Here is a 21689-nt window from a genome sequence, read left to right as displayed (position 1 = left end):
CAAAAAGGAGAAGAAATCGCTGCTGTGTTTTTTTCAAACAGGAACAAAGCTTTTCAAAGTTTAAAAAAAAGCAGCCCACGTTTGCTGGTGAGCCTGCCAAAACACGAAAAGTGTGGGAAACTTTTTTTTAAAAAAGCACAAAAGCCGACAGCTGCAGCGACAGCCCACGTTAAAAAAAAAAGTGACTGTTCTTAAAGTAGCAATACATTTAATATGGTAAATACAAGAAAAGTAGCTATGGACAGAAAATTAGAAGAGATGCCAGAGGGAGGGCAACTCTCAAGACAGGTCCATTGGCAACAAGAGAACCCCAGAGAGGGGCAACTCTGCAGAGGGCAACAAGAAAACAATCAAATGCAAAAGGAATGTGCAATTATTCAGCAACATGAAGACTGTCTTAAACGGTTGAATTGAAGCACAGCAGAAGGAATTCAGAGAGCTCAGGGGAAGCCCTGGGGCTGGTATACAGCTAGATACAGCCAGGAGAGAGGGGTTTGTAGAAACCCCAAGGCAGTGCCAGCTCAGTGAAGCTAGCTATCTAGCAAAGGGCTGAAGAATCAGCTGAATGAAGCTAAAGAGGCCTTGAAAGAAAAAGTCATAGAACTTTCCAAGATGTGAGTGGATAACGAAGCTAAGGGTAGCCCAACTACCGAACTGAGACAAGTGAAGATTTCACCCAAGAGAAGTCTAGCCATCTGTGAAATCAAAATAAACGAGACTGAGCCTCGTATTTCCAAATTTGCCAGGGAAGGTGGAGAAAAGTCAAGGGAATCAAAGGATGACTCATAATTTGCACAGTCGTGAACAAGAAGCAGCATATGTATGAAACTTCGGTGGTGGATCGAGTTGGTTACCAGGTGTAATAGCTTCGGTGACCGGACCCTTGTCGTACCATGTAGAATTGGAGGGACGGATCATCTGCAAACACGTGGATCATTTGGGAAGAAGGGAGAAGCCCCAACAAGGTGATATTCCACCTGCAACCACTGTAGAACCTGTGGTCCCTGTTGAAACTGTTTAACCAAGGATGGTGTCATGACGTACTGGGGATACTGCGCTGTAATATCAAGCCCCACTGTTCCCTGAGCCGTGACAAATGTGAAAAAGTTTGATCAAACCACGAGATTTCCCCAATTCTACCTAGTTGTTTAATTTAGGTTAACAGAACATGAGCACCAGGTTTGTAAACTTAATAAGTAAATAACTGTTTATTAAACAAATTGTCTTTAACGAGTGGCAATGGAAAGAAATATTAACTGCTAACTTCTAACACTATAAATTTAAACTCTACTCCCTTAAATCTCTGCGCACACACACAGGCATACACACCATGGATTTTAAGGGTGGGCTAAAACACTTCAATACCACCAATCCGGAGCACAGGTTTCAATGGGATCATTTTGATTGATGTCTTCCAAATTCCTTTGTTCTTGTTGATGACACGAGGTGGTTTTCTAGCACTTTGTGTTTAGTTCGTTGGTTGAGAACTTGCTTTTCAATGTCTCCAATGGTGATTTTCCCCTTTGCCTCTTGACAGGGGTTTTCAGAGAGAGCAGGTTATAGAGATTGAGGAAAAGCCAGCTAGCTATTATTGTGGGATTACTGGAATCTTCCACACATAGGAGAAAGAGGTTTTAGATCTTGTTCCTTTCAGGCTAGGGGCTATTCAGCTGCGCTGCTTCTCTCACAAAACCCTGGTCACCTGGTTAGGAGCCAGTTAAAATGCTGTTGTCAGGCTTTGGTCCAGGACTCCTTTCTGGTACCATCCTGTCTTTCATGGCACACTCTGTTCCAGGACTGCAACATTGTATTTTTCTCGCATCATGTTCCAGTGGATGTCTTTCAACCTGCAGTCATTGAAATTTTAATCCCCAGTTCAACAGAAAACAAAAAGATATGTTCTTTACAATAGACATACCAGATGTCTCTGTTGGAGCAGATAATACAGAACTGCCTGTGCCTAAAGAGGTACCTGATGTTACTGCAGTTCCAGAAAATGTGGATCCTGTAAAGAGATTCAAAAGTCATGGAGCTACGATATTCCTCCTGGATCAGGAAGCCATTGAGAGACTGAACTTATAATTCTATGACTTGTGTATATATTTATAATGTCATGAAGGTAGATGTTCTTGTAAATACAAACTACAAAAAATTTAAAGGAGGAATGTGGTAATTGTAGTTTTAAGGAATGTAGTGACTGTAGGTTTAAGACTTTATTGTGTTGTACGGTATCACGTGACAGTGTGAATGAATCAGCTGTAAGTGCGGGGGAACCTTTGCATGAGAGCCCTTCTTCTAGTTGTGGAGCTTGATGGAAGCTTGTAACTGCTGCTCCATCCTGTAAATAAAGTTTGATGCTCCTAATGAGAAACCTGTCTGGAAAATCAAGTCCATAACAGATATCGAATAGCATCATAACCACAAATTTAGCCAGGTGTTGGTGGATACCTGTTTGATCAGATGTCAGGGTGTTCAAGTCCCTCTTGTATCAATATACACATCTCTTGCTCTCATTCCCTCTGAGCAATGCAGTAGCTTCAGTATAACACCTGCTGCTGCTGATGCAATGCAAAAGTAGTCTAGTCAACATCAGCATAATTTCAAACCTCCCCTCATGCTATAGCTGGAAGGCTGATACCAGTAGCCAGGCAGCTGCCTGTGCACAAAACTATGAGCACAGCTGAACATATACTACATTGTGTCCAAGCATAATTCAATGTGTACTTCAAGTTAGCACACTGGTTACAAGTGAAATGATAGTATTTTGATTGCGCTGGAATCAGCACTGAAACTACAAGAGCAACAGCAAGGAGGATCTGCATCAAGTTATTCATGATTCAGCACTGACATGTGCAGTTGACTTGTTTCCAGGTTGATTGTCGTATCAAACTGCATCCTGACTAAATTGAGCTTTCTCCCCAGTAAACGTTAATATTCTCTATAACGTCTTTGCTATTCTTCCAGTCAACTCTCACTATACCAAGCAGCATCTCTATCCAAAGGAACAGCTGGATTCCCCGGTCAGCTTTGTTGTCAATGTCATTCTATAGCCAGGTAGGCTATGGTGATAAAACAATGGTTACTTATTATTTATTTCTTTTCTTGCCAATTTTCTATTCATCCTCCACCACAGAAATTGCAGAACAGGAGGACGTTTGGTCCATCCTGCCAGTGGTAGTTCTTCAACTAAATATCTCTACATGATCCCATTGTTCTTATAGTCTTATATTGTTCAAATACTTATCCAACTCCATTTTAAATGCTGTTGCAGTCGTTCCCCTCAATAGCTGCTTGAAGTCAAGTTCTACTGCATTAGCCACTGGTGGTTGTTGCGAGAATAAGAATCACAGGGTCTTTTTTGTATCTCACCCAAGTGAGTGTTCTTCTTAAGTCTAGGCAGTGAGTATCTTGCAATTCCAGGGACTCTTTGCACATTGTGCCACTGTGACACCAGTTTTGAATATTCAAGATTTTGATAGCACATAGAACCATAGAAAGGTTACGGCACAGAAAGAGGCCATTCAGCCCATCCATGTCTGCGTCGGCCAAAAAAGGGAAAAAAAAACTAACTGCTGCTGTGGGCAAGATTCTGTATTTATATTTCAGGTGCAGTTATACAACATATCTTTTGAATGTTTCAGCTATGCAGAAATAGTTAATTCTAGTTTATATTCAATGCATCTGGACAATAGGGGATCAGCACTGATAGGATCCCTATTTATTTTGAGTTCAGGTCTTAGCCAATGCCCTGATATTTTTTCCCACAGGTAACACGTCCTCACCGTGTGATAAACTAACATGCAATATTTTCATTCTAACACAGGGGGCATGATCTGCAGCAGAGAGAGTCTTTTTCATGAGTAAGATGGAGTAACAATGCTGGGAAATAACTTATTCAGGACAAAGGCTTAGAACTGTACCTGAAATACAAGAGGTGGTTTCTTTCTTCTAGTTCACTTGTTTCCTTAGTATGTCTTAACTGAAATTGTTTTAGGTCATTGCGCCAAGAGATTAATAATGTAAGCTGGGCAAATTTGCTCTGTGTTTCATTATGTGCAGCTTTGAGAAAGTTACCTGTTCTATCTTTGGGACCAACTTCCAGTCTTGGAAATGACCAAAAATGTAATATGTAAAAGTGAGGGGAGAAGGATCTTTTCCACTTAGAACCTATTCCTTTGACACTGTAATCTTGCTGGTAAGTGCTGAGAAGATGGGTGCAGCATCAAAAGCAAGTGTAAAATAAAAATGCTATACTATCTCAATACAATTTCCTGACAGGTTAGTAGAGGTAGTACTGTTTTGCAAATTAGGTCAATTTAATTTAGACGAAGAAGAAAATCCCAAATATTTGAACAGGAATTAATATAAATTGGCATATCTACCTACATGTCCTTGGTGAGAAAATAACTTTCTCAATTAAACAGCACAGATATGGTTCATTCTCCTCTCGATTAATCAATCATTAGCTGCTAATGCATTGAACAACTAACTACATTTTACATCCAGCTGTTTTATACTCACTTTATGTGTTTCATTACTTATGCTGTGGCACACATCTATATCTAGTTTCTCCAAAAGAGAAAGGTTGATGTTGCAGATCAGACCTATCCAATTCTTATCTCCAGGCAACACAAGTGTAATGTTTCATAGGATTTGGATGTGATGTGAAGGTCAAGGAGACTGAGCAACAGTTTCCTTAAACTGTTTCTCTCTTCAGACTTAGATAGCATAAGAGTTGAATTATGGGCAATGAACGGCCTACAAGTTCAAATCACTTTTATGATGCAGTGAAATAATATCATTGATGTACATTTTCTCCACAGTATTCAAGGAAGCTGATGCACAATTCAATAATCTCAGTGGGTAACCCAGCCTTAGCATATTTGCTACCTAAACAGGAAAATGCTTCATTTTCTGTGTAATTATCAATCCACTAACAAAATTATTCCCCGATATCAAGCTTGCATGTTGCTACATTTTCCTGGCAGCTTTCGAACAAGGAAAACAAAAACACCTACTTTTTTCTATTATAAGAAGAATTTTGTCTTATGCCCACTGTTTTAAAAATGGAGACTAGTCTCCAGAGTTGGAGTACAGAGTTCATTGTCTTGCAATATAAGTTAAAGCTATACTGTATGTGAATACTACTAAACTGGCTAAAGTTCTGCCTTTGGTTATGGTTTGTGCTTTTCTTCCTCTCCATACAACTTTCTTAATGTAGAATCCAAAAGAAAGTCCACAGACCTAGAAAGAGTAATAGGATTGTGTTAATGAACTGGAAAATGCCTCACAGAAAACTTAATCCTATCAGAACAAGATAAAATAACCACCTGGAGTGTTGCTCTCTTACCAGGGCTGTCTCCTTAATCTATAACTCTTGATAGATGGCATAATGGAACCATGCAAGTCCTGCTGGCCCCAAAAGGAAAGTTTCTGACTTGCCCTTTGAGCCTCTATCTCCCTTCAACAGTTCTCAACCTGCTTTTACCTGCCTGGAAAGCCTCTTCACTGGGGCCCAGGCTCTTGGTGACTTTATCGGATTCCGGTTTTCGTAAGTTTACGAGGTATTACTGGTTATAGGCAGCTATCTAACCCTGCAGGGTAAGATCACCAGTAGTGGGAACAGGCGAGTTCTGAGGGGATAACTACTGTGGTTGGTGTTAACTGCCGCTGCCTGATTTCTACCAGATGGATAAGGTTAAAATTGCCCTCATGTATACAAAGTGGTAGAATGCTCAAATGATTTGACACAAAACCATGAGTGACTTCTACTTCTGTGAATTATTTTGTTTACAATATATGTTAGGACAAGTGGTTGAAGTTCAATCTGTAACCATGAGTCTATGGTACTTTAACTTTTACTGGATCTAAAGCCGAGAATATGCTATTTCCTAGATAGATCTATCGCTGTAGTACAGATATAATTCATCAGATCAGAGTCTGTATAGTGCAAAGTGTAACTAGAAGCCCAGAGTTCCCTGCTGTCTGTGCCTTGCTGCAGGCTGCACCAAGCTATAAAAGGTAAACCATGAGTACTTGGATAACACTGTGAAGCTCAGTTCCCTGGCAAGAGTGGCAGTTTCTAACATTAAACAGATAACCTACTGAGTTTGAAAAGCCAAATTACTAATCCAATGGTGGGGAAGGCTCCATGTGGTATTTGAGGTTTCAATGTCCTTATGAATACAGCTTTATGATTACCGATAACTTGAGAAATAAACCTTACTTGCGGAAATTTGTCCTTTTTTTAAACACAAAAATTGTGAAATGTGACCACAAATCTTTTGTTGATCGGAGTGTGCTGTTCACCAACACTCCCATTATGAAGACTGTGCCACTTTTAAACTTTGGGTCTTTGCAAAGCCATTTGCATGGCCCAAAACAGAAATTTACAACTTAGGCTCATTAACTTTTCACACTGAGGGACATTCAGTGGTTCATCCCACTGCCTCATTAAAGTCATTGATTAATTCTACTAGACTACATTGTCCATTGGATCTATAACCTTGGGATAAAGACAGAGCCCAACAGGTTTGACAATGCAAGTATGTAATGTGTTCTGTCCAACCTAATAAATTAAGAGTTTTCAAAACTCTCCTATTTTGAAGGTCAACAGTGAATTATGCAAACCAATAAACTAAACACTGGTTGCTATCTATCAGTCAATGATTCAGGAGAAAGTGTATTTTTGGTATTGCTACGTACATTGACCAGAGTATTTCTCCATTTTGCCACATCACTTTGGCTTCTAAACAATTCTTTCCCTCTTTTTCTCCGCTTATTTTCATAATTAGTTTCAAAAATTTGCACAACCGAGTAGCTCTCACCAAAAAGTTGTATTTGTTCAAATAGGGGATCAATACATGTACCACCATGATGTTTTAAACCAATTAGAGAGACTGAAACATTTAACTGTATCACCCAAGACAAGGTCTTACCGATCAATGGGAGTTATAATGACTGGGATGGCAGACAAGCCAATAGCAGTTGTTGTCCACTTTCTCACGGGGAGCGGCCATCTGGTAGTTTTCCCCAGTAGCAAAAGAGAAGCTGCACATAGTCGATTGATGGTGAATCCTGGAACTATAACTGAGGCCAATGCCTGCCATATGAAAGTATCCACCACCGCTACACCGACAGTCAAAGATTTTCCAGGTTTGTCTCCATGAGCCTAAGTCAGGGGTGGAGAGGGGGGGGTGGGGTAGAAGGAGGATTGTTAGGCATTTGAAGCATTTTTTAAATCTCAGGGGTCTTTTATGACTAGAAAGATTGAGATTCAATGTGATACATTTTGTAAAAGTTTAACCTGGATTGTACCCTTGTAATGTTGTTTTTGAAATGGTTTTGAATGTGATTGAAGATTTTTTATGAATAAAGTATATTTTTACAAAAAAAAAAAGATTGAGATTCAATCCTACATCACATTTTGGCACACTGCAGGGGTTTATTGTTGTTCAGCTTTACTGCTGATAAAAAACCTTATCATTACTTTCTCCTGCCGAGTTGATTGATACCTGTTTAATACTTCCCTCCCTGCCTCTTTCCTTTTCACACACTGGCTTTCCTCTTGATAACGTACCCCAGTTCTGCTATCCCAGTGCCAATTTCCTTGCTGTGAGGGTACTCGGGCAACTCGTACCTGGGCTAAATGCAGAATTCAATGGAGAAGCAAATTGTACCATCAGGCCAGCCTCTGGACAATGTGGATATATAAAAAAATTGTGGCGATGCCAATTATTGCATTTGACCCTTCTTGCTGGGAGCAGCATAGCAACTGCAGGGATTCCAGCAATGGCAAAAACCTCTGAAGGAATTATGATGAGTTCAAACTTTTGTGGGAAGGAAAGTTCCAGGCTGACAGTTCCTATATGCTGAGCATCTTTATTCAAAATTTTATTCTGCAGTTTTAAGTATTTTCCCCACCTGGTATCAAAACTCTAAATGCAGCTTATACTAGGGTATAGTTGTACTTATGGGGGTATTTTCTACATAATAAATACAATTTGTTTCATAGCTAGTTATTATTCATACTTTATTTTTATCACTCAGCCCATTACTCCTGTGTTGTGGTGTTGGTTTCTACCATGATCAAGCTCTGTTGACAAGAGGACCACCTTATCCAGGGTACAGTAAATTTTAGACAGTGTTCGGTTACACAAACCAGTTGCTGGCTGTTGGAAGTCACAAATAGAACTGTCACTTGCACAAGCAGAAACCATACCTATCCTATAATACTGTTTCAAAAGATTTATTGTTAAATGAAAAATATTTACTTTTTTTTTTAAAGAAAATACTCATCATGATCTCTGATAGTTCATGGAATAGTGTCTCAGTAGTCCTAATAACAGAAAGCCAAAATAATCCTGGTCAAATGAAACAATGGCTTTCAGTAGAAGCTTTTTGGAGGGAAAGGAACTGGAAGGCATGGAAATGGTATGAGGACTAGCCCCACTACATTGAAGATCTTTCCTCATTATTGATCAGCAATCATAGAGACACATGCCTAATTACAGAGAGCTGCCACAGATGTGACAGGGTAAATGGCCTCCCTCTGTGTGGTAACCATTGTGTGTCCAAACCCCTTAGCCAGAAGAAAGATAAAGCTATTAGAACATCAGTGGTGAAGCAGATCATCTAACAGATGGGGGCAACTTCTTTTCTGAACTCTGGATCTTGTGGAACAGCAGACACACAACACACACACACACACACACAAACACGAGGAGCCTCACATTGTGTCTCAATCTTAGGTGTCTGAATAGTTCTCTAACAGAAAATGCTGAAAGGTGCTCTTAAACATACTAATTCAAAAGGTAACACCAATAGATGTATAGCAAGCAGGGCAGGATTATTCATTATGTGAAAAATTGTACTCACAGCAGCCGCCTTCTTCCCCTTGTCGACTGCATCAGCTGTCACATATGCAGTTGATATCCCATAACTGGCCCAGACCAATCCCACAGGTACTAGTGCCCGAAATGCTTCACCAACTTCATTAGCATATCCTTAGTCCACCAAAGAGATAAAAATCAGGTTTGTGTTATAATAAGAAGCTCTGTCACTTCAAACCCCCTGCTATCATTATGTTTAAGAGTCTTTAACAAGGCCACCCTCCGCATAGAAATACCAGGAGGCTGGTACGCTGAGTCAGGTACTGTAACCAATGTGATAAATTCACTGTCATGTTGGATTGCTGTCCTGGGATTTGGGCAGGTTCTAACTCCCTGGGTTTACATGATCACTGGTGATAACATGCAAGTCATATTTGATGAAGGCTATTGGTAGAATTCTGTATTAGCAATTTCTATCAACATTGCATTGAAATTAGCTTAATTTCCTCCCAATGCAAGCAGATGCTATGGGAGAAAAAAGAGCAAAATGGCTCAAACTGCTTCAGCTTCTTTCATATCGTTGAAAACATTTCTTAAGCAAATATTGAAAAAGTTGCACAATACGGTTTGAGATTTAACAAGGCTTATCTAAGGCCAGTGTGCAAGCCCTCAGAACCACAGGCACTTCCCCATCACATCGTACCACTCTGTGCGCTATTGGTGCACAGTAGACCTCAGCTTGTCTATCTCTTCCCAGATAATTCAGTCAATACTCACTGTGCCAACAGTACAGCTGGCTCGGACCACATTATCAGTTTCATAATGTAATTTTTTTGTTGCTTAGGAGGAGAAAACATGCAGTCATGTGAAACACAGTAACTTTTTTTTTATACTGAATTTAATGCTAAACCTTAGCCACAGATAGCTTAGTTTCCTAATGGAAGATAAACATCTCAAATCAGAAACTAGAAATGTTTTCAATGTAAATAAAAAGCAAAAACTATTGATACTGTAAATTTGAAATAAGAACAGAAATATTCAGCATCAGTAGAGAGAATTGACAAGTTAATGTCCCAGGTATATAACCTTTCATAAGAGTTAACTTACCAGCTGTATTCATATTTTTTGGCTATATTTACTTTAAAAATGTGTTCAACAATATAAAAATGAGCTAAACCCAAAACAGCTTGAGATGCTGTAAAATACACATTGCTGAACAAATGAGAAACAATTACTACATTGCACGCTCTTGCCTACCAGCAATTGAAGTTATGGGCCTACCTGCCCGAGTGGTATTTATGGTATACTTAGAGGTTTGAGGCCAACATAATTGGCCAAGGGATAGGGGGCAGGGTGTAATGGTAAACCAATGTGTTTTCTGACTGGAGCAAGGTATGCAGTTATGTCTCCCAGTAGTCAGGATTGCGACCACTGCATTTTCTTGTTGTATATAAATGATTTGACTTGGGTATTGGCAGACTAATTTTGAAGTTTGCCGATCATACGAAACTTGACAAAGTGATTGGTGAGCAGGACAGTAGCACACTTCAGGAGGACTTAAGACAGACTGGTAACATGGGCAGACACGTGGCAAATGCAATTTAATGTGGATAATTGTGAAGTGATGTACTTAGGGAATAGTAACATGCAGAGGCAACATAATCTAAACGATACTATTTTAAGGCTGCAAAAGCCGCAGGACCTTGGGGTGCACGTTCACATATCTCTGAAGGTGGCAGGGCAAGTTGACAAAGCAGTCAGGAAAGGTTATGTGATACTTGACTTTGTAAAGGTAGAGTATGAGAGAAGGTTAGCTAGGAATATAAAAACAGATAGTAAGTTTCTATAAATATTTAAAAACGAAACAAGTTAACAAAGTGAGCGCTGGCCTTATAGAAAGTGAGTCTGGAGAATTGATAATGGAAAACAAGGAAATGGCAGCTGAATTGAAAAGGTATTTTGCACCAGTCTTCACTATAAAGGATAAAAGTAACATCCCAGATGCAGCTATAAATCAGGAAATGGGAAGGAGGAACTCAGGAAAATTACAATCACCAAAGAAGTGGTACTGAGTAAATTGTTGGAGCTGCGGGCTGACAAGAGCCCAGGTCCTGATGGACTTCATCCTAGAGTCTTAAAAGAAGTGGCTAGTGAGAGAGTTGGTGCATTGGTTTTAATTTTCTGAAAATCCCTAGATTTGGGGAAGGTCCCATAAGATTGGATGATATCAAATATTACTCCATTATTCAAAAAGGGAGGGAGACAGAAAGCAGGAAACTACAGGCCAGTTAGATTAACACCTTTCTTGGGAAAATGTTAGAAGCTATTATTAAAGAAGCTTTAGCAGGGCAATTGGATAAGTTCAAAGTGATCAGGCAGAGTCAACATGGTTTTGTGAAAGGGAAATCATGTTTAACCAACTTATTGGAGTTCTTTGAGGAAGTAATATGTGCAGTGGATAAAGAGGAACCGGTGGATGTACTGTACTTGGATTTCCAGAAGGCATTTGATAAGGTGCCACATCAAAGGCTATTGCAGAAAATAAAAGCTCATGGTATAGGGGGTAACATATTGTCATGGATAGAAGATTGGCTGGCTAACAGGAAACAGAAAGTAGGCATAAATGGGTCTTTTTCAGGTTGGCAAGATGTAACAAGTGGTGTGCCACAGGGATCAGTGCTGGGGCCTCAACTGTTTACAATTTATATAAATGACTAATTGAAGGGATGGATGGGATGGTTGCCAAATTTGCTGATGACACAGAGATAGGTAGGAAAGTGAGTTGTGAAGAGGACAAAAGGAGGCTACAAAAAGACAGATAGGTTAAGTCAGTGGGCAAAGATCTGGCAAATGCAGGATAATGTGGGAAAATGTGAAATTGTCCATTTTGGCAGGAAGAATAAAAGAAAGCATATTATCTAAATGGTGAAAGATTGCAGAGCTCTAAAATGCAGAGGGATCTGGGTGTCTTAATGCATGAATTGCAAAAGGCTAGTATGCAGGTACAGCAAGTAATTAGGAAAGCTAACAGAATGTTATTCTGAGGGGAATTGAATACAAAAGTAGGGAGGTTATACTTCAGTTATACAGAGCACTAGTGAGATCACATCTGGAAACTGTGTACAGTATTGGTCACCTTATTTAAGGAAGGATGTAAATACGTTGTAAGCAACTCAGAGAAGGTTTAGCAGACTAATACCTGAAATGGGCAGGTTGTTTTATGGGGGAAGGTTGGTCAGGCTAGGCTTGTATCCACTGCAGTTTAGAAGAGTAAGAGGCGACTTAATTGATACATATAGGATCCTGAGCGGTTTTGAGAGGGTGGATATGGAGGGGATGTTTCCTCTTGTGGGAGAATCTAAAGCTAGGGGTCACTGTTTAAAAATAAGGAGTCGCCCATTTAAATGGGCGATGAGGCGAAATTTTTTCTCTCAGTGGGTTGAGCGTCTTTGGAACTCTCTTCCTGAAAAGATGGTGGAAGCACTGCCTTTGAATATTTTTAAGGAAGAGCTGGATAGATTCTTGCTAAGCAAGAGGTAGCGATAGGTTATCGGGGGTAGGCAGGATGCAGGTTTGAGGTCACTATCAGATCAGCCATGATCTTATTAAATGGCGGTGCAGGCTCGAGGGGCTGAATGGCCTACTCCTGCTCCTTGGTTGTATGTTCATATCTCTGATTAGGCTTCAGCTGGAGTATTGTGTACAATTCTGGGCATCACACTTTAGAATGGATGCCAAAGCCCCAAAGGGTGTATACAGAAAGTTTACCAAGATAATACCAGGGATGAGGGATTTCAGTTGGAGATTCAGTGAAGAGATTGGAGAATCTGGGATTGTTCTTACAGCAGAGAAGGTTAAGGGGGAGAACCAGTCAAGGTATTCAAAATTACAAGGGTTTCGATAGATCAGGTAGGGAGAGACTGTTTCCTCTGGCAAGTTGATTAGTAAACGAGGTTATATGTTTGAAATAATTGGCAAAAGAACCAGAAGGGAAATGAGGAGAAACTTCTTCACACTGTGTTGTTAAGATCTGGAATGCAATACTTGAAATGGTGATGAATCAGATCGCGTTGGAACTTTCAAAAGGCAATTAGATATGTGTTTGAGGACTAATTTTCAGTGTTATTGGGGAAAAACTTTGTTGTGGAAGGTTAAAATATCTCAAAAATTTGGGCAACAGGTGAAGCTAGCTGTTTCCCGCTGCTGCTACGTAGTAGCAACACGAGCCACATAAAGTCAGATGACCAAAAGCTTGGTCAAAGAGACAGATTTTAAGGAATGCCTTAAAAGAGGAAAGTGAGGTAGAGGCAGAGAGGGTACTGCTTGGGACCGAAGAACTGAAGGCATGTGCACCAATGGTGGAGCGATTAAAATCAGGGATGCTCAGGAGGCAACTACAGTGTTGATGTGAAGTTTTGCACCAATGCAGTCGTTATAGTGTAAATATAGCTTGAATCCCGAGTTAAAGGTGAATGTACATCAGAACAAAATGAAGAAAGATTGCCTGGAATAGACAGTCTCACAATTCCACTGCAGATCTTCACACCTAATTTATACCCCTCAACTTCAGCAGCAGTGAAATGCTGAAGCCATTTTACACCAATGCTGGCTCACTAATGCCCTTTAGAGAAGGAAATCTGCTGCCTGGTCTGGCCTACATGTGACTCCAAAATGCCCTTTGAACTAGGAGGCAACTAGGGATGGGTAATAAATGCTGTGCCTGAACAAATATGAAAAAAAAATCACAGGACCATTATACAACAAAATATATCAAGCCACAAAGTCAGATGACCAAAAGCGTCATGAATCTGATGTGACTTTGTTTTGATTTTTTATTTAAGAAAAGGCATCCAAGCTCTCAAGACCTAATCTTTCAAATGTTATTTTGTGGAGGATAGCTCTCTGCAATCTTTGCTGAATAAGGAATCTTCCAGATTTCCTTACGTTTGTGAACATTGTTAAAAAAAGTAAAAATGCTTTGGTAATACAAACAGATTGGGGGCAGGGCAGAGACAACTGTAAAGAAAGCATCTAGTGAAATCTGGCTCCCCCCACCACACCAAGCACAGATGATGGATGAGCTGGGCCTCTGTGGAGATGTGGCTTCAAAGAGCCAAGTGATCACTGATGGGAGCTTCTCCAGTAAATTCATGGCCATTACTCTTGGGACTAGACATTTTCTAACCATGTTGGTTTAAACTTTAAAGGGACCCTTATTTTTTTTTTTGCCTGAGACTTGGGAGCCCAGGTTTGGTAGAGTAAGAGGGGAGCCCACATTGCCATCATGACACATTTAATAGCTTCACAGAACTCGAAAGTAACTTTGGAGAAGCAGTTTGTAAAATGACTTCTCTGTGAGTCACCGTGTATGTTAGTGTGAATCACCCTGCCCTGATTAGCTGGGCTGTGAATTTGCACTAACTTTATTTCAAGGTCGTTTATTGTCAAGAGAACCAAAATTCTTGGAGCGTGAATAATATTTTCATTTGAAAAGCTGGTGGGGGGCGGGGGGGGGGATTTGCTCCTTTAGTCTCGGGGACTGAGATAAACCCCGAGCTGGAGTGTTGGGGGGTCAAGTGGCTAATCCCAGCCCGGCTTTCACACACACTCTCCCCCCACCGAAACACTGAGGATATCCTCGCCGGATCTTACCCAGAAAACGGACCCAGGTGTCCCGGTAGATGTCGACCTTCTCCTGCTTTCCTGGCTCGCCCATCCCGATCCCGATCCCCTCCGGTGGCCGCGCTGCAGCAGCGGATACATTCACCAGGAAAGTAACCACTGAATGTAACCAACCACTGTCAGGCTCGGCCTTGCAGACAAATCAGGAAACATCCGCTTCCAGTGACCAGCCAGAGGTGGGGCACTAGTGAAAAAAAAAAGATGCTCAATCAGCCCCAACAATATTGTTGTTCCAATGGGGAAATTTTAAACCCACGGTGTTTTTTTTTAAACAGTCTCTCCCTGTCTCTCTCCCTGGCTGTGATATCTCCAGGTTCCGGGAAGCCTCGGTGGTTGGACTAGGGATGGGCAGCCTGGGCGGTTTGGAAAGCCGCTTTTAGGCCACCATCAGCTCAGCCTTGGCCCATCACAGACCCTCCTGTTTATTCTGCGGTACCATGCCCCAAGGCCCGGATAGTTAACAACGTTCAAGCACACGTTTAATAACCGTGAAAAATACCCGCCCCGTTTTACCCACAGCAACTGCAAATTCACTCCCACAATCGCGACTCAGAGTTACTCCTGCTCCTGCAGCAAGCCCCCTTCTAAATAAACCTTCATCCTACTGGCTTTCTTCAGCAGTGTGGTGTTGGTGAACTCTCTGCAAAGTACTGTAGATCCCAACAGATAATCTTCTGTGGTAGCTCCAGAAAAGATATTTTAATCCCTTCAATAGCTTGAAAAGAAAAATCACTCTTTCATCTACACATTTATTTCTCTTCCCCTAAGTCTCTTTTTTTTTTAGCTTTTGTTTTTATTTATGAAACATATCACTTTCCTCTGAAATAGTTGTCAATGACATCCTTGGCTTGTGAGTCTTTTCCATAATCCTTGACAACTCTTTGCTGCACACCTTCCCTGGTAAAGGGGGTAGATATACTTGCTCCTCGCCCCTTGCCAGCTCTACTCTCAGCTTGCTATGGAGATAGATGTGTGCAACAATGGCCTGGGATCAGTGATCTCGCCATTTTCATCCATCCTCCTTTCCTGCAGGGAAGCACTTGGCCTCCTGTGATAATATGAAATGGATAGGAAGTGCACCGTGTGAAAAATCACACATTACACCTTGTGCTCTATTATTTGCTTCCCTCTTATTTTCCTGTGTGTAACTGTTTCAAAGACGCTTCATCCAGATTTTTTTTAGTTTATTCACGGGATATGGGCTTTACTGGCTGGGCCAGCATTTATTGCCCATCCCTAGTTCCCCTTGAGAAGCTGGTGGTGATCCGCCTTCCTGGACCGCCGCAGTCCATGTGGTGTTGATACACCCACAGAGCTGTTAGGGAAGGGGTTCCAGGATTTTGACCCAGCAACAGTGAAGGAACGGCAATATATTTCCAATTCAGGATGGTGTGTGACATGGAGGGGAACTTCCAGGTGGTGGTGTTCCCATCTATCTGCTGCCCTTGTCCTTCTAGATGGTAGTGGTCATGGGTTTGGAAGGTGATGTTTAAGGAGCCTTGGTGAATTCCTGCAGTGCATCTTGTAGATGGTACACACTGATGCTACTGTGTGTTGGTGGTGGAGGAAGCGAATGTTTGTGGATGTGGTGCCAATCAAATGGGCTTCTTTGTCCTGAATGGTGCCAAGATTCTTGAGTGTTGTGAGAGCTGCACTCATCCAGGCAATTGGGGAATATTCCATCACACTCCTGTTTTGTGCCTTGTAGATGGTGGACAGTCTTTGGGGAGTCAGGAGGTGAGTTACTCATGACAAGATTCCTAGCCTCTGACCTGCTCTTGTAGCCACAGTATTCATATGGCTAGTCCGGTTCAGTTTCTGGTCAATGGTAATCTCCAGGATGTTGATAGTAGGGAATTCAGTGATGGTAATGCTACTAAATGTCAAGGGGCAATGGTTAGATTCTCTCATGTTGGAGATGGACATTGTCTGGCACTTGTGTGGCACGAAGATTACTTGCCACTTGTCAGCCCAAGTCTGGATATTGTCCAGGTCTTGCTGCATTTGAACATGGACTGCTTCAGCATCTGAGGAGTCAGGAATGGTGCTGAACATTGTGTAATCATCAGCGAACATCCCCACTTCTGACCTTATGATGGAGAGAAGGTCATTGATGAAGCAACTGAAGATGGTTGGGCTGAGGACACTACCCTGAGGAACTCCTGGAACTGAGATGACTGACCTCCAACAACCACAACCATCTTCCTTTGTGCTAGGTATGACTTCAACCAGTGAAGAGATTTCCCCCTGATTCCCATTGATTCCAGTTTTGCTAGGACTCCTTGATGCCATACTCGATCAAATGCAGCCTTGATGTGAAGGGCAGTCACTTTCACCTCACCTCGGGAGTTCAGCTCTTTTGTCCATGTTTGAACCAAGGCTGTAATGAGGTCAGGAGTTGAGTGGCCCTGGCAGAACCCAAACTGGGCATCAGTGAGCAGGTTATTGCTAAGCAAGTGCTGCTTGATAGCACTGTTGATGACCCCTTCCATTACTTTACTGATGATTGAGAGTAGGCTGAAGGGATGGTAATTGGCCGGGTAGGATTTGTCCTGCTTTTTATGTATAGGACATACCTGGGCAATTTTCCACATCGCCAGGTAGATGCCAGTGTTGTAGCTGTACCGGAACAGCTTGGCAAGTGCTTGGCCAGTTCTGGAGTACAAGTCTTCAGTTCTATTGCAGATAAACATTCCCAGTCCAACTGACACTCCTTATATAAAAGTGAATGTTTAAGTGAGCATCCGGGTGACAAAAGACAGCATAGTCTGACTTGTGATTTCGATTATACTAGTAACCAAAAAAATTCCAGTAAAACAAAACATTGTCATAACACCCTAAGAAAACAGGTTTAGCTTGAAACACACAGATCATTTTATTGTTTCCCAGAAAACACACAATTGATTTTGCCTCACATCTATTTCTCACAATAGTTACAAATCCAGATGCAAAATTATTTGAAAAAAAAACATTTCAGTGCTTTTTATTGACATTAAGCTTTTATCGACCAGCAGTGATTTTGTGATTCGAGGCTCCGGCAAGGATCTGCACTCACAGGGAGTGTGAGGCAGAGATACAGCAACAACATTATAGCCATGACTGTCCAACCTGTGTTGTTTGCAAGTTTGGCTCCCAATGGAGGTGGAGAATCACAATCATCCATACAATGTACATTTCATGAATTAACAAACACAGTATCCACCAGAAATGCAGGAAAATACATTTCTTAATCATACTTATGGTAAAATGGAACTCTGTAAAATTGTGGTTCAATTCTCTGTGGCAGCTGAGGAGTTCATCCCATTTCCCACGTGTTATACAGTATATTAAAAAAAATACTGCCTCAAAGGGAAAAAGCCTTTGAATTGTATTAGTAATTTATTGAACATACCAAAACATTTTAGCCATATTTTTGGTAAAAGAATTGCTGCTGATTTGCAGCTGGGTCTGTTCTTGATAAAAATTTGTTTGTTCTTTTTGTCTCAATGTATAGTAACTCAACTGATTTCTGAATAAATCAATAAAGCTTTGTGCAGTCTAGCGATCACTACCAGCGAATTGTTTTGGGAATTGTGCAAGACACTGTGTCAATTAAGTAACTATTTGCAACTACTGAATTACATGCTGCATCTGACAGCACCTTGCACTGATTCTCCACAGCCTGAGAGAATTTAAACAAGAACTCTTACACCACCACTAAAGAATCAACCAAACTATTTTCAGTTCGAACCAGAGGCTCCAAAACACTTTAAGAAGATCCAACAACCATAGTGCATGGTGACCCCCAAGGCTGGTGAAATTAGCCTTTCTGGGGTGTTAAAAGATTGAAGCTTGCAGGAAGAAGTGGGTGAGGGAAGAACCCAGGTTTAAGTTACTGAGCTAAAAGAAGAAACTAATAAAGTACAATCTATGGTGATCAATCTAAAGGACAAAATGATCTAGAAGCATTACAATTAGAATTTAGTCATTTCCTGTTCAACACAGAAAGTTTAGAATACAGAACTTGCGTTGAAAGGTTTGTCAGATATGATTTCATATGGTCAGGAGATAGAAATCAGTTAGATGGACTGAATAGCCTTTTCTGTTTCTATATTCTTATTTTGTTAATCAGATGTAAAATGGATGTATGATTTACTCCAATCGATGAAATATTATTTCTCTGTAAAACAGCAGTGTTGACATCGCAGATTTCAAACCCTTCTGGGGCTGTCACACTGAGATACTCACACTCATCACACAAATCAGCAGTTCAGAAATTCTATATTTTAGATAAAATCAACTTCGGTTAACTTCAAGTTGTCTTTGTAACCAACACGGAGAAAAGATACTTTTTAATCCAAAATGTGACCTGCAAAATACTCAAAAAGAAGGCATCTTCATTTCCTCGTGCAACTTTCAGGCATAGGATGACAACAGTATGACATACATTAACAATTACAGACAATATTATCTAGCACATATTATAAATAACACATGTAAGGAGTTGAATAAAAGGCGAGAATACAAACTCAGGTTTCTGGAACTTTAATAAACCACTCCTGCTATGTGTGATTTCACATGAACCAAGGTTAGATCATTTCTAATGATTACATGCTGCCTATTATTTACTGATATTCGTGGGGATCAAGCAAGGAAGTAGATCTGAAGCAGGTTTACATTTTCTTTAAACCAAACCTGATTTAAAAATCTCTCTTCCCTGAATAATTGCACATTCAATTGCATATTAAATAATATCAGTCCAGACACACAAACGTCACAGATATTTATCACACTCTGCAGCAGATCTTGCAATTAAATAAACTCTAAAATTAATGGCACTTCAAACAGCAGTTGTACTAGAATGAAAGCAATTGCAAATAATGGAACCCTGCCATTGGTGTGCAATGCATGGCTGCAGCTGTAAATCAATGTGCTGACCAGGACCCAACCATGCTAAAGCTGCGGCACTTCTTTTCCAATAGTACATTTATTAATTTAAACTCAGTTTCATAAATTAAAAATTCTAGTGAAGCAAACTTTTGGTTCAAATTAAAATGTAATTACCAATAAGGAAATGTCATGTCCTGTACAGGCATGAAGATATTACAAATGTTAAAGCTGTATTTTTTAAAAAGTGAATACAAAAGTTGTTAAGGTGACTGCAGCATTCCATTTGACTTTTGGCATTTGAACTGTAGACAGTAGATTCTGCAGCCAATACCTGACTAAATATGGGCCAAAGTCTACAGGCAATGGGGTTTGCAGACAGCCCATCTCCATGTTTCACCAAGGACATCAAAACTCAATGGGTATCAGGCAAATGTGAAATGTATCCCATTAGCTTTCATTATATTGTGATCCAGGCGCAAAGACCTTGGCTGTCTCAAACTCTCAAAGCGTGAAAAGCCACAACATGGAATGTTTATAGGTCTAACACATCACCTTGTTCTCTAAAGGACTTTGGTTTTGTAACAGGACAAATGAGTGAGACAGGTGTGTTCGTTGCCTACTTAAAAACAGCAAGAATCAGCTCTGCAGAGGCAGACAGACCATCTGAAAGCTGAAGAACCGGCTGCAAGACAACTACACAGCCAAAGTAATAACAGCTATATCTTGAAAGTGGAAAAAGGACACTCCCAACCTGTTCCGCCTTCAAATTCACCTGAGGACCAACCTCCTGGCAATTCAACTACAAGAAGCCTCACAGCTTACTGAGAATCCTGTGCTTACAAGTCCTTCATGTCAACTAAAAGCATCAACTCATCTGAGAAACTACAGGCCTGCCACAAAGGAGAGACTGAGATAATTATACATTGTAATCATTTTTTTTTCTTCCTCTGTATCTAATCTTTGTGTGAGTGCTAGTGTGTCTGAGGTATCACATTTTTAAACCTCCAGGACGAGTGTGGGATAATAAAGAATCTTCTTTATTTTAAAACTCACTAAAAAGCTTGCTGCTGAAATTATTTAACTTGGGACAATCACTGAGGGTAAGATAACGCACACACATCTCACATACAAAACAAACTGATCATAGACAATAGTAAAACAGATAAAATCTGTCCATGACAGAAAATACTGCCAAAAATAATTTAATTTTTCTGTCTTTGATGGGAGAACATATCAGAAATCTGGACACATAATGTGCATCACTTTCTGATCACCGAAAATGAATCACTAGTAAACTGCCCAAATTTCCGAAATTGCGTTCCTGACAGGTGAGCCAAGCATTGGAGAGCGAGGCCAAAAAATTATTGCTAATACATTGACACTTTCAAGAATAAGATGATTGGGATGAAATTATTGTAAACAAAGAGAGAATTTTATAGTTTTAAATATCATTTCTGCCCAGTTATCTCTCTTCATATCTTGATGCGATGGACACATGCTGGGTCTATTACCATGAATACTATCAATCCTCCAGTATCATGCCTAGATGGTCATTCTTCAATCATGAACCTAGTTGGGAGGGTTAGCAGACTAAACAAATGAAAGCACTGCAGCCAAGCCTAACCAACTGTACTACCTTCCGGTATGAGGTTAACTACCTCAACATAAACTGGGGATAAAATTAGGAATCTTTCCAGTCTGTATGGTTTAGTACTGCAGCAGACAGCGCAGTGAATATAATTTTAGAAATATATGGAGCTGTTGTTAACTCTTTATGAGGCTCCAGGAAGACACAGCAGCAAATTAATTTGTCTTTTTCTCAGGAGAAGGCATGGATCATTGTTGCCTTTCTCAGCCTGCTTGAATCATAAAAGTAAGTAAACAGTCACAAAGTTGTGGTGACTGATTCATCACATTTATAAACAGAAGCTGTGGGACTGCAAACTCAAAGATTGTACACTTGTCCCTATCCATTGAGGCATTGGCTGCACTTCATTGTCATACTGTGGGTATAAAAATGGATTCAAATTACAGTAGAGGCTAAGGATAAGAATCTGAAGATTTTATAGAACCAAGATAATTCACGTTCAAATGGGTTTTGCAAATTCCAAGTGGTTCAGTTCCTCAAGGCTGCAATAAGTGAGTTTACTTTGTGTTATCAATTTTACAAGTGTGGCAGATAAATGGAAATAAGGCAGCTCCAATTATTCTTGATCTGAATGCAGAGAGTGACAAGGGACTGTCACAGAAGACATGTAAATAGAATGGGGGAGTAAACTATATTCAAAACAAAAACAGAATTACCTG

General features: G+C 40.5%; 2 protein-coding genes across 2 annotated transcripts in view; both read right to left on the bottom strand.

The window, feature by feature from the left end:
* Positions 1–4761: 4761 nt before the first annotated feature.
* mtfp1 (mitochondrial fission process 1) lies at positions 4762–15140 on the bottom strand. The gene is made up of 5 exons (XM_078554224.1): positions 15031–15140; positions 14484–14697; positions 8878–9005; positions 6939–7171; positions 4762–5244 (listed from the first exon to the last, which is right to left on the bottom strand). The coding sequence occupies exons 2-5, from the start codon at positions 14545–14547 to the stop codon at positions 5175–5177; spliced, it is 495 nt and encodes a 164-aa protein (XP_078410350.1). The 5' UTR covers positions 14548–14697; positions 15031–15140; the 3' UTR covers positions 4762–5174.
* Positions 15141–17363: 2223 nt separating this feature from the next.
* Positions 17364–21689, bottom strand: part of LOC144687754 (SEC14-like protein 2) — a 74610-nt gene continuing 70284 nt past the window's right edge. Inside the window, exon 13 of the mRNA XM_078554234.1 lies at positions 17364–21659. The gene's annotated coding sequence lies outside the window, so the exon portion shown is untranslated. The remainder of the gene's footprint in view (positions 21660–21689) is intronic.

The sequence above is a fragment of the Cetorhinus maximus genome, chromosome 12 (genome assembly GCF_964194155.1).
Source record: "Cetorhinus maximus chromosome 12, sCetMax3.hap1.1, whole genome shotgun sequence".
In the NCBI taxonomy this organism is placed as follows: Eukaryota; Metazoa; Chordata; class Chondrichthyes; order Lamniformes; family Cetorhinidae; genus Cetorhinus; species Cetorhinus maximus.
Note: the sequence above shows the minus strand (reverse complement) of the source record. Positions and strands in the feature narration are given on the sequence as shown.

Coding starts and splice junctions, on each gene's coding strand:
- mtfp1 (XM_078554224.1), bottom strand. CDS start 14,547: ATGGGCGAGCCAGGAAAGCAGGAGAAGGTCGACATCTACCGGGACACC. Junction 9,006..14,483: donor CACCTGGGTCCGTTTTCTGG/GTAAGATCCGGC, acceptor TGGTGGACTAAG/GATATGCTAATGAAGTTGGT. Junction 5,245..6,938: donor ATTATAACTCCCATTGATCG/GTAAGACCTTGT, acceptor TACTCTTTCTAG/GTCTGTGGACTTTCTTTTGG.